The 17565-nt window shown below is 43.6% G+C and overlaps 1 protein-coding gene across 1 annotated transcript in view; it reads left to right on the plus strand.

Annotated features, from left to right (window-relative positions):
- TMC5 (transmembrane channel like 5) overlaps positions 1–17565 on the plus strand; it is a 66004-nt gene that overhangs the window by 43471 nt on the left and 4968 nt on the right. Inside the window, exons 11-17 of the mRNA XM_059895777.1 lie at positions 2317–2468; positions 6658–6736; positions 7497–7594; positions 10576–10671; positions 14224–14299; positions 14479–14612; positions 17230–17403. Coding sequence (XP_059751760.1) covers positions 2317–2468; positions 6658–6736; positions 7497–7594; positions 10576–10671; positions 14224–14299; positions 14479–14612; positions 17230–17403 — 809 coding nt within the window. The remainder of the gene's footprint in view (positions 1–2316; positions 2469–6657; positions 6737–7496; positions 7595–10575; positions 10672–14223; positions 14300–14478; positions 14613–17229; positions 17404–17565) is intronic.

Below are 17565 nucleotides of genomic sequence, written 5' to 3' on the forward strand. Positions count from 1 at the left end.
TGTGCACACCTCAGAGTGGGAAGCTGGGCTAGTTGAGAGATGAGAACTTTGGCCACAGACCTGGGATCAGGTTCTGGTTTCCTCCTTTATTATTATATCCCTAATGTCTCTCATAGCCCCTGGCACCGAGTAGACACTCAGTAAGTATTGTGAACCGATGGAATTTGGCAAGTGATTTACTCTTCCCAAGCCCTGGATTCCTTACCTGTAAACTGGGACTACCTGCTTTGTAGGTGTGTGGTCAGGACTAGAGAAAAGTTATGTGGAGAGTCTACTTAGTGCCTGGTACCGTGGGTGATTGAAGGAATGTTAGCTTTTTCTTTCTTTTCTTTTTTTTTAATGATATGAACTCTGAGACTAATTAGCTGGGTGGACAAAGTACTGTTTTTCTGTAGATTTCAGTCTTCTGGAAAATGGGGCTAATTTTAGCCCATTTTGCCAACCCCTAGAATTGTGGTGCAGGTTGGTCTGATTGTGTCACTTTCTTTAATGGCTTCCCATTACTCTAAATATAAAATCTATCCTCCATGGCATGATTGATAGATCTTTTGTGATGTGACCCCTGCCCACATCTCTAGCCTCAACACCCCACAGCCACCCATATCTCACACCAGCAACACTAAATGGTGTGTCCATAGTTCCCTGAACACACCATGTTTTTCCTCATCTCTGGATGGGAAACATTCATCCTGCACTGCCCTCCCCCACTTCCCTTCATCTGGCAAGCTCCTCCTTTTCTTCCTCTAGACCTCAGCACGAGTGACACTTCCTCCAGGAAGTCTTTTCTCAGCATCACCACCCTTACTAGATTGAGTTAGGTGTGCCTGACTCTGCAGTCTTTCCCTGTGCGCTGGTCACATGCAGCATTGAAAATGCTTGTTTATGCATTTGTCTCTTCAAAAGAATAGCGAGGCACCTGGCCCAATACCTGGTACATAGTAGGTGCTCAACCCAATGGATGAAAAACCGAAGGAGCCAGCAAGAAAATGGGTGTGAGATTATATAAACCTAAGGCTTTGTCATTAACCATATTAAGGATTGCCCTGAAAGAGACAAAATTGAATCGCAGTCCTCTGGGGTCTGGCACTGCCTACCTAGGGTGGAAGCTGTGACAGGGCAGTTGTAGGTATAAAGGAGACTTCTGAGTTTCTCCTTGACCTGGAAGGTTTTCTTCACACTCACCTGAAGTGAAGGAGGGCAGCTAAGGAGGAGAGGAGGTAGAAGTGGAATCATTCCCATTGTTTGAACATCTGCCTGTGCCAGGCAGGATCAACCCTCTGCACAACTCCAGGGGTCACATTCACTGGCAGCTACAGTTTCTCGTGAATGGTGCCCCCAGCCGTGTCATTTAGCAGCCCTGCGGCTAGACGTTCCCTTATTTGGTCTCACTTAATTCTTACAATGTCTCTGTGGGTTACGTGATAATCTCCCTATCATGCAGACTGGGACAGAGGCTCAGAGAAGCTATGCATCTGGTTCGAAACCTTGCAGCTTATAAGCATGGGGAGGGGGGCAGCATTTGACCCTAGGTTACTCTGGCTCCAAAGATACTGCCAGAAGTACATGTGGTGCTTTCAAAACCATCTAGAGGTAGATAGAGGCAGAGTCAGGCCTGGGGGTGGGGAATGGGAAATTGTCGGACATAGATAAATCCACTGGAATCCCTTACCCCAAGGGCGTCTGGCAGAGGGGCAGCCCAGGCTTCCTTCCAGCCAAACACCTGAAGGCAGGGACGCCCCTCTGACCCTCATACAAATGTGCAGCATGTGCTAGTAGAGGCTCCCCTTGCCCCTAATTCAGCACCTGAGGACAGGCGAAGCCTGGTGAAATGAACAAGGGCATGCAGGAGAGGGGAGGAGAAATTCCCTTGTGTGGTAGCTTCAGTGACTCAAGCTTTTGTTCCAAAGGCCAGGAGCACATTCTCATTCTTCCAAACCTCTTGGTAAGGAAAGTAAAGTCACAGAATGGCTGTTGGAGCTCAGGTCCCTGAGTCTGATAGACCTGGGTTCGAATCTGCCACTCCCTAGCTGGGTGACCCTGGGCAAGTATCTTCACCTCTCTGAGCCTCAGGTTGTCCATCAGTTAAGTCTATTAACACCCACCTGCTGGGCTGTAGTGGGAATTAAAGCATCATGTGGGTAATTCTCGGCCCAGGGTAAGTGCTGGATAAATGGTACCTTAATAGCTAACCTCAGAGGATCTACTTCTGCGGTTTTCCCATTGTGACGGTGGGGGTGGGGGGGGGTCTTCTGAGTCAGGCAGAGAGGGGTCCAGTGTACAGTTGGCATCTTGATTCTCTCCCTCCTTCCCCTGTAGTTCGTGGCGAACAACGGGAACCCCGGGGCGGTACTGTTACTGCCTTTCGTTGTGTCCTGCATCAACCTGGTCGTGCCTCGCTTCTACTCCATGTTCAGGCTGGTGGAGCACTATGAGATGCCAAGGCATGAAGTCTCCGTCCTCCTGATCCGGTAAGTGTGGCTATCACTCCCCACACCAGCTTCCATTTTTATGGAGGGAAATGGATGGAAGCTAGAAAAGGTTACACTCAAGTATCAAAGTTCTGTTTTCCAGAAAGAATTTCAAGAGTAAAGTGTGTTTTTATGGTATGGGTTAATAGCCATGAAGTCCAAAGAGCCCTGAGGAAATACAATTATTGAGTACATCTGCCTTTTGCTCAGAGTAATGGCTTATCTTTTCCAATTGCTCCCAGCCTGAGGATTAACATAGTTCTCAGTTATGAGATGTACAGATGGGCAGGTTGTGCACTGCACAAATGTTCTTGACTAAGGCGTTGTGTGGGGACTGATATCATCCAGTGTTCCCATGAGTCAAACTGTGAGGCCGAGTACCCACTGAATCATCCGGGAGGAGCAGGTGCATTTTTGTAATTCAGCCACCCAAATGGAAGTGGAGGGGTTGCTTTTTGGCAGTTCATTGGCTGGGAAGGGGTGTCTTTTTGTGATTCCCACAAAGGCACTGTATGTGCTAGAGGTGACCCCACAGTTTTGATAAACAGAGTATAAAACTACCCAAATTGTGTCCTTATTGCTTCTTCCTGGCTAGTGCCCTGACCAATTCCTGGTTACGGTGGTGTTTATAATGATAAGGCTGTACACGTAGATTGGCTTTCTTTGCTGATCAATTCCAGAGCCGTTACCTTACCATGGCCTCTGAGATCTGGCTCCTGGCCAGCTTTCCAACTTCATTTTCTACCTCTCCCCCGCCTTCCTCAGTGCCCCCAGCCTCACTCGCCTTCTGATTGTTCACAAACATGCCAAACTGCACACCCACCTCAGGACCTTTGCACTGGCCATTCCTTGCTCCTGGAATAGCATATCTATGCTTATGTCTATGTTTATAGTTTCTTCATACAGATCTTAAACATTTGTTACCCTTAAATTTGTAACAAGCATATTTTAACACACACATATACATATATACACATATATGTTTTAGATCAGCAGTTAGCAAACTACGACCTGCAGGCCCAGCCTGCCTCCCATTTTCATAAATAAAATCTTATTGGAGTGCAACCATGTCCACTGGTGACATATTATCTATGGCTGCTTTCCTGCTACAACTGCAGCGATGGGACACAGACTGTATGGCCTGCAAGGCCAAAATTATTTACTGTCTGGCCTTTCACAGAAAAAATTGGCTGACTTCTAAGATTAATGTTTAGAGTTAATCTATATATGTATTATTCGCCTGAGGAAAAAAATCTGAGAAAGCCTTCACTTCTACCCACCCTACACGTCTGGGTGCCTCCTTTCAATGGTTAGAAACAATTGGGATTTTTTTTTTGTTGTGGTTAAAAAAACCATTTTAACCATTTTAAATGTACAATTCAGGGGCATAAAGCAATTTTTTTGGACATACACATTAAGTTTGACTGGCTTCTTTGCTCACCAGTGTTTGTTAAATGTATCCTACTTACAACTTCCTCGTTTTATAGCAGACGATAAGACATCATTTTAGAGTAGATCTCAGGATGGTCAGCCTTCTAAGTAATTCCACATTCCCACATGTCTTTTATTTTGCCTTTCTACTTGAATGCGGGTTTGAGTGGGCCAAAGACTCTGTATTCTAACTACCTCTTCTGAGGTCTGCAGGTGTTGCTTTGAGGTTTTCTGACATCTAGCAAAGTCAAATAATCACCCAGCTGCCCTTTCCAGACACTTCGTATCTGCTGTCTCTAAGCTCCGGGCATCCTCAGAACTACCACAAGCTCTGAGGAAGTCCTCTGCCAAATTTGTTTTAAACTGGGGTTTTCTCCAATCCCTTTTTATATTTTAATCTTTCTTTAATCTTTTCATATTTTTATTTCTGCTTTTTATTTTCCATAAATCCCTCTGTATTTCTGGTCTGTCCTTGGTGACTTTTTTTGTTTTCCTCTGCTTTATGGGTCTTTTAGCTTTTGACTTTTCTATCATTTCAATAGAATTTGCATAGAGACGTGGTAGGCGTGTATGCTCAGTGTGTCATTTTGATCTAATCCCTTTATCTAATTTGCATTTTTCTGATCCCAAGAGAGATTCATTACCTTTTAATATATATTAGCCCTATGTATTGCTTCATAAAATATTTAAAATCTTCTCTACACGCAGAGAAAATGAGAAAGCTCAGAAATAGACAATCATTCTGACCTATGATAAGCTTCTCTTGGCTTAAAAGAGTGTGTTTTCTAGTTTAACCTGGAGTTATACTGCAGTAAATGTATATGTTCTGACACCAATTCTGATGTGTGGGGTTTTCCCACATCACTAAACCATTCTCCACTATCACTTGGTGTCCTATAGTTTAATTCAACTCTGGCACTATCTACCTGGAGATAGCGTCAGATCCCGCAAGGTAAGGGCTCAGTCCCACAAGACTGCCCCCACCCCCACTTCAGATGCCAGTCGCAGATCCATGTTGTCACCTGGGCTTCTGACCGACTAGCTAGAGATTGGAGGTTCCAATGAACTTCTCCTCAGGTTTGATTAGTTTGCTAGAGCGGCCCACATAATTCAGAGAAACACTTTACTTACTAGATTACTGCTTTATTATGAAAGGATATAACTCAGGGACAGCCAGGTAGAAGAGGTATGTAGGGCAAGGTATGGGGAAGAGGTGCGGAGATTCCTTGCCCTCTCAGAGATTTCCACTCTCTCCAAATATTGTCCTGTCACCCATCCGGAAGCTCTCTGAACCCCCTCCTTTTGGGTTTTTACGGAGGCTTCATTACATAGACATGATTGATTAAATGATTGGCCACTGGTGGTTGAACTCAACTCCAGCCCCTCTCCCCTCCCTGGAGTCTGAGATAGGCAAGCTGAGTTCAGACCCTCTAATCACAGGATTGGTTGTCATGGCAACCAGCCCCTAACCTTAATAGACCTCGGGGCTTCCCAACAGTCACTTCATTAATATAACAAAAGGCACCTTGATAGCTCTCCTCATTTAGGAAATTCCAACTGCTTTAGGAGCTCAGTGCCAGAAAAGGGAAAGAAGACCAAATACATATTTCTTATTATAAATCACAGTATCACTGTATACTAAGGTGTTAATCTAGTAGCTATTGAGGGTCTACTATAGGCTAAGCACTGGGTAAGAGGTTTGGGATCTGGAGTTGAAAAAGACGGATCCTGTCCCTTTCTTCACAATGTTGTCTAGTGCAATGGTTCTCAACTTTTAGCATGCACCAGAATTACCTGGAGGGATTGCTGGGCCCCAACCCCAGAGTTTCTGATTCAGCAGATCCGGGTTGGGGCCAGAAAATGTGCCTTTCTAACAAGTTTACAGATGCTACTGCTGGTCTGGGGACCACACTTTGAGAATCACTGGTCTAGTTGTGCATGATTCTTGGCACACCAATGCTGAAGACTTCTTAAAACCAGAAGGTATTGATTTAGGCAAAGTGACTGGGTTTAAGACCTCAGGCTGTTAAATCAGATGGTCCTCGGTTTGAACCTTTGCCATGACCCTAAACAAATAGTGTGATCTCATACAAGTTATTTCATGTCTCTATGTTTCTGTTTCCTCATCGGTAAGATAGGCATAATATACTATCTACCCTATGATAGAGTTGTAAAGATTAAGAGGGATGATTTGATAAAGTGCTTAGCATGTTTACTGTCCATGGTAGCACCTGATGAATAGTATGTGTATGTACTACTATTACAGTGAGAAATGAAATCAGGTAGTTTGGAGATACCCAAAAGAAGGTGTATCAGTCGGAATAAATGAGGTTAAACTGTGGTAACAAACATCCCCCACCTCAAACTCTCAGTGGTCTAGAATACAAATGTTTATTTCTTGTCCATGCTACATGCCCATTGTGGATTGGCAGGGGATTTCTGCTCATGTTAGTCACTCAGGGATCCAGGCTGAGATTGCAGCAACCATCTCAAATACTTCTGATTGTCATTTCAGAGGGAAGACAGTAAGTCTTGAAGAGTCTCACTGGCATTTAAATGCTCTAGTCTAGAAGTGACACAAAATGACATACATCGTTTCTGCTCACAACTCATTTGCCAGATCTAGCGATATAGACCCACTCAACCACAGGGGGGCAGGAATTCCCATCCTACCATATGCCCCAAAGGAAATGTTGGCAAACAGCACTAATGACTGCCGTGGAGGGTAATGGTAGTTGTTTTTGCTGCTGTTTTTTAGAAACATCCTTGTGAAATTATCAATCATTGGAATTCTTTGTCACTATTGGCTCAACATTGTGGCCCTGTCTGGTGATGAGGTGAGATTTCCATGCTGTTTTGTCTTAAGTTTGCCTTTGACCACCAGGGAGGAAGTGAGTTTCTCAAGAGCTTCTGCTTATGATATTAGAGCAGATATCATGTTATTTTTCCATCCATCTGTCCATCTACTTATCCATCTATTCATCTAATCATCCTTCCATTCTTCCATCCATCCTTGGGCTGTATACCTGAAACTTTCCTCATTCAGCCAAATCTAAAAGCTCCCAATCCATCAGCTCATAGCACTGACTTCCTACAGAGGTAACTAACCACCATTTTCATAAGCTGATTAATTCAACCTTCCCGTTTGTGCTAGTCTGCTAAACCTCTAGGCCACTTTCTTAAACAAGAAGATATTAATTGGTTTTTCATAAGGTTAATAAGCAAAAGGAGTGGAGGCATTATTAGCCATTGACACCTCCTGCTCTCCTTGGCTGAGAAACGGGATCCAGAGGGCATAGGACAAAGAAGAAAAGTGTTAAAGGGGAGAGCTAGTGAGAAGGGAAAGTTTGGGTACCTGAGGAGGGCAAGCCTTAATGGGGGAAGAAGGAGCACAGGAAGAGAATAAACATTCTTGAAAACAAATTCACCCTAAAGGTGCATTTCTGTTGAGAGTGGGTCTGCTTTTCTGGGCACGCAAAGACTCAGTCAAACTAAGCCACCAGCCACATTCTTATGAGCACAGGGGGCCAGGAACAGATGGGAACTAAGTGGAGACCGCAGCCTCCTCCCACATCCCAAATCTTGTTTGCCTTCCAGTGTTGGGAAACCCTCATTGGCCAAGAAATCTACCGGCTCCTTCTGATGGATTTGGTGTTCTCTTTAGCTGATTCCTTCCTGGGGGAGTTCCTGAGGAGGTAAATATTTGTCTGTCTCGAGTAATTATACCTGACGTTGTAACCAGAGCCATAGTCCTGGCTGAGCAGTAAGTGTGGGTCCCTTCTGTACTCTAAGTGTACGTTGTTCTAAGTCTGCGTACGTTGTTCTAAGTCTGCCTATTGTCCTTTGAAATATTGTTTTCTTCTGAATTAACTGAAATTTCATCTTGACCTGACAGTCCTGTTGTCAAGGTTCATTTAGTCCAATTGGCCCTATGCAATCTCCTGAGAAAGTTCTAGAAATTAAACACAGAAACAGAGAGTCATTTGAAATCTTATCCACAATAGACCATTTTAATATTCTAGTCTATGTATATTCCTCCAGATTTGTCTATGCACTGCTTTGTGTGTGTGTATACTATATAATTTTCAAAGACAAAAATGGGGTCACACTGCAAAATCGCTATGGAGTTTGCTCTTACTAATTCTGTCAGTACGCCTTGTCATCCTTCCATGCCTGTACTTATAGATTTATCTCATTGCTTTCATTGAATTTAATTAATGCACTAATTTTTATTTTAGACTCCAGGTGTGCAGGATTAGGGCAATGTCATCATTGGCCCATGTGTGGTCCTCTTTTATTTATTCATTTATTTTATAATAATATTATGAGCATCTCATTCCTAATAGACATTTACTTATTTTTGCAAGTTGCCCTAGTGATAAGATGGCATGGCACAATACTGATTCCTTCCTCAGTGGGTAGGTTGAAAGCCAAATTTCCTCACTCAGTTTGCCCAAACTCACTTTTAGTTCAGCCTCTGTCCAGGGTCTGGACATAAAGGTGAGAAGTTTTTTGTTGTTGTTGTTGTTTTGTTTATTTTTTACAACAGTTTTTTACTGGCAGTTCCTCCGTAAGAAAAAAATCAAAGTGGTCTCAAGTTTCTTCAGAATAAATGGGGACGTAGGGTTCCTCCTTGTGGATTTAGAAAACAGGGAAACACCATTAACTCAATAGCAGTAACTGAAAGCTGAAAAATTTTCAGTTTATTTGGGTTGAGAATGCCGAGTTTGGTCCCTGAAAAAAAAAAAAAGGTTTAACCAGAAATATAGATCAATGGAACAGGATAGAAAGCCCAGAGATAAACCCACACACATATGGTCACCTTATCTTTGATAAAGGAGGCAAGCATATACAGTGGAGAAAAGACAGCCTCTTCAATAAGTGGTGCTGGGAAAATTGGACAGGTACATGTAAAAGTATGAAATTAGAACACTCCCTGACACCATGCACAAAAATAAACTCTAAATGGATTAAAGACCTAAGTGTAAGGCCAGACACTATCAAACTCTTAGAGGAAAACATAGGCAGAACACTCTATGACATACATCACAGCAAGATTCTTTTTGACCCAGCTCCCAGAGAAATGGAAATAAGAACACAAATAAACAAATGGGACCTAATGAAACTTAAAAGCTTTTGCACAGCAAAGGAAACCATAAACAAGACCAAAAGACAACCCTTAGAATGGGAGAAAATATTTGCAAATGAAGCAACTGACAAAGGATTAATCTCCAAGATTTACAAGCAGCTCATGCAGCTCAATAACAAAAAAACGAACAACCCAATCCAAAAATGGGCAGAAGACCTAAATAGACATTTCTCCAAAGAAGATATACAGATGGCCTACAGACACATGAAAGAATGCTCAACATCATGAATCATTAGAGAAATGCAAATCAAAACTACAATGAGATATCATCTCACACCGGTCAGAATGGCCATCATCAAAAAATCTAGAAACAATAAATGCTGGAGAGGGTGTGGAGGAAAGGGAACACTCTTGCACTGTTGGTGGGAATGTAAATTGATACAGCCACTATGGAGAACAGTATGGAGGTTCCTTAAAAAACTACAAATAGAACTACCATACGACCCAGCAATCCCACTACTGGGCATATACCCTGAGAAAACCATAGGTCAAAAAGTGTCATGTACCACAATGTTCATTGCAGCTCTATTTACAATAGCCAGGACCTGGAAGCAACCTAAATGTCCATCGACAGACGAATGGATAAAGAAGATGTGGCACATATATACAATGGAATATTACTCAGCCATAAAAAGAAATGAAATGGAGGTATTTGTAATGAGGTGGATGGAGTTAGAGTCTGTCATACAGAGTGAAGTAAGTCAGAAAGAGAAAAACAAATACAGTATGCTAACACATATATACGGAATCTAAGGAAAAAAAAAAAAAAAAAAAAGGCCATGAAGAACCTAGTGGCAAGACGGGAATAAAGACACAGACCTACTAGAGAATGGACTTGAGGATATGGGGAGGGGGTGGGGTGAGATGTGACAGGGTAAGAGAGTGTCATGGACATATATACACTACCAAATGTAAAATAGATAGCTAGTGGGAAGCAGCCGCATAGCACAGGGAGATCAGCTCGGTGCTTTGTGACCACCTAGAGGGGTGGGATGGGGAGGGTGGGAGGGAGGGAGATGCAAGAGGGAAGAGAAATGGGAACATATTGTATATGTATAACTGATTCACTTTGTTATAAAGCAGAAGCTAACACACTATTGTAAGGCAATTATACTTCAATAAAGATGTTTAAAAATAAAAAAAAAAAAAAGGTTTAACAAGCAAAAGGTGGTATAAACAAGATAATAGTTGGGATAATTTAAATAATTATCTCATTTAAATAATACCTATTTTAAATTCATAATTAATTATCTGTTTAAATAGTAGTTGGGATAATTTACATAATGTTCTCTAGAATTTTTCGGAACCACTTGAGCAGTACCTCCATTCGAATGCATTGTGTTAATTCCATTTTCCCTCAATTATTTCTTCAAAACCATGCTCATACTTGGGATTTTCAGAAATTTGCAAGGGAACTTATGACTTTATTCCAAACTGGTGAGGATTTGTCCTCCTGTGTCGATTGTGAGGAATCTTTTGAAGGAGGGAGTTGATGGTTTGGGTACTAAACTCATTACATTTTCACAGAATCATTGGGATGCGGCTTATCTCAAGTCTTGGCTTACAGGAGTTTGACATTGCCAGGAATGTCCTAGAACTGATCTACTCACAAACTCTGGTGTGGTAAGTTTTGACAATCTTTGGCTTGCCCAGTGGCTCCCGCCTGACTGTGGACTTGGAGTTTTGGTGGCAACGTCCAGAATCTGTTGTTTTTCAAAGCTGCACAGGTGATACCAAATCCAGCCAGTCTGAGAACCATGAATTCAGGTCCCAGACTGTTCTTTTCCTTTATGAGGACTTCAGCCAAGAATCAACATAGAGCAGGTATTCCTAACCTGGAGGGCCCCGTGCCGTATCCAGCCTGCAAGTGTGTTTTGCTTGTCTGATGCAGTGCTTTCTCTAAAAAATTTGAATTAACCACCAGTATTTAAGAATCAGGAGATTTCACATAAAATTTAACATTTCTGGCTTCTCGCCAAAAAAGGAAAGATCTAGATCATCTCCCATTATGGTAACAATTGTCTGGGCCTTGAACTGGTGTGAGTGGTTCCAGTTTGCTGCAGACCCCACCTTGAACTATTGTCTCCCCAGTATTGATTTGCCATTTCTTGTTGCCCTTATGCTGTCAGTTTTCTTATGGCAGAAAACTTTACTTTGTATTAATATCTCAACAGAACTGGGAAAATAAAGGCAGAGAAGGTTGCCTTACACTTGACCTGCTTCACTCCCTGGTGGTGGGGCTCTGGTGGGACCTCTGTAGCCTTTGGGGTTTGCCACCTCAATTTTGGCAATAGTGCATGCGTACACGTGCATGTGTGTGTGTGCGTGTGTGTGTGAGCATACATGTGTGTTTTGAGGATAGCCAGCTAGTTGCATCAAATTTTTGACAAGCTCACCTAGAAACTCAAACCAATAGCCAGTGACTATTTTTATTTATTTATTTTAACATGATGTAGCTAATGCCAGAATTCTGCATGGCATATTACATTGCCAGGTTCCATCTTTTGGGGGGTTGCTAATCTGAAAGTAGGGGATTTGGAGTTGGATAAACTTGGATTCTGGGGCTGGCTCTTCTACTCACTGAGGTCACTGAGCTTCTCTGAGCCTCAGTCTCCTCAACTGTCAAATGCACATAATAATAGCTGCCTTTGAATCGTGTTGAGGATTAAATCAGATGATACAAGAAAACTGCTTTGCAATCTCCAATATGCCATACAACTGTAAAGTGCTTTATTTTCCAACTCTTTAAAGTTGCCCCGGGTGATTTGGCTATCTGCAAATAACTCACTAACGTCAGTGAATTTATTTTTGGAGGTGGTGAGGACTTTTTCTTTGTGTAGTTTAGGTGATGCGTTTGCACACTGCCAGGTCACCCACTGGCAACTGGGCAGTCTACAAAGGCCTTTTACTCACATTATCTCAATGAACAGGATGCCGTTGGGCAAATAACTTAAACTCTCTCTAAACCTTAGTTTTCTAATCTGTAAATGGGGGCGATGCTTGTACCTACTTCATGGGGTTGTGGTAAGGATTAAATGAGAAAATGTACGCATTGAGTGCTTAGCGAGTAACTGATTCAGAAATGTTTATAAGTAGGGATATTATATGGCTGTTGTTATCCTTAAGGGCTCTGTTTTAAAAATTGTAGTAAAAAACACATAACATAAAATTTACCATCTTAACCATTGGTAAGTGTACAGTTCAGTAGTGTTGAGTACATTCACATTGTTGTGTAACCAATCTCCAGAACTTTTTCACCTTGCAAAACTGAAACTCTGTACCCATTAAACAACAACTCCCCATTCCCTCTCCCCTCCAGCCCCTGGCAACCAGCATTCTACTTTCTGTTTCTTTGAGTTTGACTAGTCTAGATACTTCATATAAGTGGACTCACATAGAATTTATCTTTTTGTGACTCATTTATTTCACTTAGCATAATGTCCTCCAGATTCATCCATACAGCATGTGTTAGTTAGAATTTCCTTCCTTTTTAAGGTTGAATAATATTCCATTGCGTGTATGTACCACATTTTGTTAATCCATTCATCTGCCAGTGGACACCAGGGTTACTTATGCTTTTTAGCTATTGTGAATAATTCTACTATGAATATGGGTGTACAAATATATCTTTGAGACCCTGTTTTCAATTCTTTTTTGATATATACACAGCAGTGGAATCGCTGGATCGTATGGTACTTATGAGCACTCAACTTTTTTGTTGTTTAATAAGTAATGTGGGTAAGTCATCTGATTCAGTATCCAGGTTTTTGAATCCTAGAGCCTGAGCCCTCATACTATTGACCATTTGACAGAGATTCCCAAGGGAAGTGTTAGCTTCGAGGCGGGGAAGCTTACAATGAGATGCTCATTATTACTTCTGGGCCTTTAAGGTTTTTGTTAATAAATCATAAATAAGCACAATCGGAAACACACATATCTTTTCCTTTCTCCGTGGCAATTATAGATTTAATCTCTGTGGGTTTTAGGAGAATATTGCCTTTGATGATGAGATTTAAAAGAAGATAATAGAATGACAGAGATTGAGTGTACGTTAGAGATGATGGTAGAAAATGAGGTGAGGAAAATGTTTCCCAAACTTTAGTCTTTTGTACACCAGCCTGCCTATTTTTTGGGTATATCTATCTATCACCTGTACTGTTTTTGACTTAATATTATCTTTTAAATTGTTTGCCTTTTTAAAATTTAAATATATTTTTAATGAGTCTTTATCATCATCAATGGAAAATCATATCATTTGACAGAAATTGCAAGTAATTTGAAAAATAAAATCAATCCCATCACAAAAAGTCATTAAATTCTAGCTAGATGCTGCTGTCTGTCAAGGCTCTCAGTCTAAAGACTACTTCTTTTTTTAAAAAAAATGGAGGTTGGCAAGCATTAGGACTTAAAGACATTCTAGCACCAAACTGAGATTTTTTTTTTCTTTGGCCTCAGAAGCACTGGGGAGAGCTGAGTAACTCGATGCAGTTTAATGCCTGTCATTTGTAACTCGATGCAGTTTAATGCCTGTCCCTGCAGGACCTCAGGTCTTCTTGAATGCCAAAGGCAGAGGAGGAGTTCATATCCCACATTTGGGACACCTGGGTTAGGGCTGGCTGAAGGCCATCTGGTGGTTTAATTAATGGCTGTGTGGGTAGCGTTCTCTGCAAAATCTCTTTTCCAGAGCTGTGGATACTGGGTATGGTGGGATTTGCCTGGTTTGCTGTGTTGGAATCAGTCTCCCTCTGTATGAGTTTTCTAGGGTGGCTATAACAAAGTGTCACAAACCGGGTGGCTTAAACCACACAAATTTATTTTCTCACAATTCTGGAGGCTCGAAATCCAAGATCAAGGTGTTGGCAGGGTTGGTTTCTCCTGAGACCTCTGTCCTTGGCCTGTAGATGGTGCCTTCTCCCTGTGCCCTCACGTGGTCTTCTTCCCTCTGTATGAGTCTGTTAGGGCCCACATGAGGTTAGTGGCCTCATTTTACCTTAATTATCTCTTTAAAGGCCTTACCTCCAAATACAGTAGCATTCTGAGGTACTGGGGGTTAGGACTTCAACATATGAGTTTTGGAGGGACAGAATTCAGCCCATAACACCCTCTTTCCCTGCCCTCCACACGGATTCCCTGTGTCTCCCCTGATCTCTGACACTCATCCCCTTTCTCTCATAGGATTGGAATCTTCTTCTGCCCTCTGCTGCCCTTAATCCAAATGATTACTCTCTTCATCATGTTTTACGTCAAAAATGTGAGTCAGTCTGAAGGTGGAACCAATCGGCTTTGCTCAGTCCCATGTGACCCAGTGGTGGCTGGAAGTGGGTGGGGTGGGGGGGCTGGGAAAGGTGTCAGGGAGCTGGTGTCTGGCTGGGGTCCCTCTGGCCTGCTTCTCCGGCTACAGAAGGGAGGTGACTGCTTCTCTTTCTTCAGATCAGCCTGATGATGAATTTCCAGCCTCTGAGCAAAGCCTGGCAGGCCTCACAGATGATGACTTTCTTCATCTTTTTGCTCTTTTTCCCGTCCTTCACCGGGGCCCTGTGCACCCTGGCCATCACCATCTGGAGGTAGGAGATGGCAGCCTTGCGGGTGGGTGCGTGTTTTAAAATGTAGGTTTTATCATTCTTCAGGTATGGTGAGGCCAACAGATCAGGAGACAACTGCCACTGAAAAAATAACTTGCTATACTCACAGACCCCAAAGGGAGGGGGCACATCACACCATGGGGGGCCACATGGGGAGGCACCAGGGTCCGTCAGAGGCAGAGGGAGAGAGCGGTCAACGTGGTCAAAAGTCTTTATTGTGGTTTCCGTGCAGAGCAAAGGGAAAGGCAGGGTTAGCAGGCTTAGGAGGGGTGAGTTTGAATAATCTCAGCAGGCTCTGGGGTATAGGGACCCTCTGGAGTTGGCTGGTATGTGGCCCTGGGGTGATGGGGGCAGAGGAACAGGGCCCAGAGTGTGAGCGCTTGAGAGGGGAGATGGAGGTGGGATGGGGGCTCAGGTTTGCATATGAAAGGCATGCTTTGTAGGCTAGCCCTGGGAAAGGCAGTCTCTCCAGGATCAGTAAGGCCCTAGATGTCACAGGTCAGAATAAAAAGAGATGCTTAATTCAGTGTTTAACCCAAGTTGCCTTGGTAACCAACAGATGCTACAACCAAGGGAGGCAGTATATCCAAGTTGGGTCACCACCCGCCAGGTGCCCAGTCTTGACGGCACAGCTTCCTTACTTCCTCCAAGTTCTGCAGCTTCCCAGCTGGGGAGAAGGCAGCTCTCCACATGCAGAACAGAACTTCCTCTAATGAACTGAAAGGCCCTGTCTGGTCAGGCTCCCTCTTACCTCTCCAGCCTCACCCACCATGGCGCCATCCTACTCCAGCCTCAAGGCTCTCAGTCTGCTGCTGGGACCCTGAGAGCCTCTCCTCACATGGGATGGGGTTACCTCTTTGAAGTGCTCTCCTCAGTCCCTTTGCTTGGCGGCCTTCCTTCCACCCTCATCTCAAAAGTCCTCTTGAAGACCTGACTTTCACCACCAACCTCATCTTCTATCAGCACCCCTCTCCTCTCTCTCTCTCAGGGTGGTTTCCTTTGTTCGTTCCCTAGTTCATGTCAGAAATGCCTTTGAATCTTTGTTTAATTGCATACTCATTGCTTGACCATCTTTCCCACCAGAACCTGGGAGGGCAGGTATCATGTCTGTCTTGTTTACTGTGGACTCTTCAGGGCTTAGTGACTAGCACAGAGCCTGGTACTGATCTCGAGGAGACAGCAGTGAGCGTTGGCTTGAAGCAGGATCTTAGTTCCCTGCCCAGGACTTGAACCTGGGTAGCCTGGTTGAAAACCAGGAATCCTAGCTGCTAGACCAGCGAGGGCTAGAGGCTAGAAGCAAAGTTCCCCTGGCTCTTGCCCCGTTTGAAAGCAAGAATATTTCAAGGAGGCAAAAACTGTAAAAACAGGTACAAAGTTTATTATTAGAGACACAGCACAGCAAGTGGGCGAGCACACAGGGAAACGGTTTTTTTAATTTAAGACAAAAGCAAGGCAGAGATACACACGTGGAGAGAAAAGGGTGTGGGTGTCCTCCCTAATGAGGAGGAGCGTGGTCAAGAGTGGTTAAATCATTGACATTGGGCAGTTCTTCCAGGTCTTTGTTTACCTTTGGCCAATTACCTGGTTTCTTTTTCCACACCTGACCTGCCCTAGGGCCCTCCCCAACATGCGTGCACAACTTTTAGCCAAGATGGATTCCAGCGCAGAGGACTGTGGGAGGCTTGGCATCACCTATTATGGGGTGGCGCCCCCTCCTTTTTAACCCCAAGGAGCCTTTCTGCGCATATGTAGTCAGGGAGGTCTCCTTGACCTCAAGAATGAGAAATATGTGTTCTCTTTATCTTTTATCTGGGCAGGACTCAGCCCCTCTCTGTCCCTGCCATTACTGTTAAAGTGTCCACTGGAGACAAAGTCCAGCTATTTACCCTGTTCCTGTTGTTCTCTCTATCTGGAAGTATAGAAAGGAAACTGGCTGTAAATGTCTAACCTGGAGCCCATCTATCTCCTGCCTCAGTACAAGGGCAGTAAACCTTTGTAGAATGAATGAGCAACCGAACACACAGCAAGGGAGTTGATTTTTAGGATGCTCGTGGAACTGGAGCCATGAGGATCTCAGCGGCTTCAGGGCAGGCGTCTCTGTTCTGTGATGTCCTTGACTCTCTCGCCGTGCTTACTGTCTTTTCTCTCTTCCTAACCAGTTCCTTTTTGCCTTCTAGTTTCTGCTTGTTCACAACAACTGACTTCATGTGGCCGTTATTACCGCAACTCCAGCTTCCCTAGATTACAGCCTCCCGCCTTTGTATTTCTTAGTTCAAGTTCCTAAGGAAGAGAGTCTGATCGTCCCAGTTCATTTCTTTGTGCCAGGATACCACTGAGGTCTCTGCCTGGTCTTTGGATTGGTTACGGTTGGATCAGGTGATACCCCTGTCCAAGAGCTGGTCCTTGGAATGCAGGTCATGAAAACAAAACACACCAGCTGGGGCTATGAGCGAGAGGGTTTCCTTTGCAGGGGGATGTGGGTGGAGCAGGTAAGAATTGCTGGTTCCGTGTTCAGAGCCCAGAAACGACTGGGCTATTCTGGAATAAACTATACCTGAGTCTGGCACTAGAGATGCTTCTCTATCCCTTGTTTTATCAGATTGAAACCTTCAGCTGACTGCGGCCCGTTTCGAGGTCTGTCCTTGTTCATTGAGTCCATCGACAAATGGATTGAGAACCTGAGAAAAACGACCAGCTACCTGTGGGTTGCTTGGATCTACCAGAACCTCGTCGGAAGCGTGCACTTCTTCTTCATCCTCACCCTCATTGTGTTGTAAATGGGGCCCCTTGGAAAACTAGGGAAGGGGAAATACCTAATCAACATGTGGTCAGCCGAGGGGTGTTTGGTGGGAAGGCAAAGGCTACAGTGGGGCTCAGTGTTCTGGGTCATCCCGACTGTGCCCTTGAATTTTTCTAAAAGTTATTTAATATCTTC

This window comes from Balaenoptera ricei, chromosome 15 (assembly GCF_028023285.1).
Source record: "Balaenoptera ricei isolate mBalRic1 chromosome 15, mBalRic1.hap2, whole genome shotgun sequence".
NCBI classification, from domain to species: Eukaryota; Metazoa; Chordata; class Mammalia; order Artiodactyla; family Balaenopteridae; genus Balaenoptera; species Balaenoptera ricei.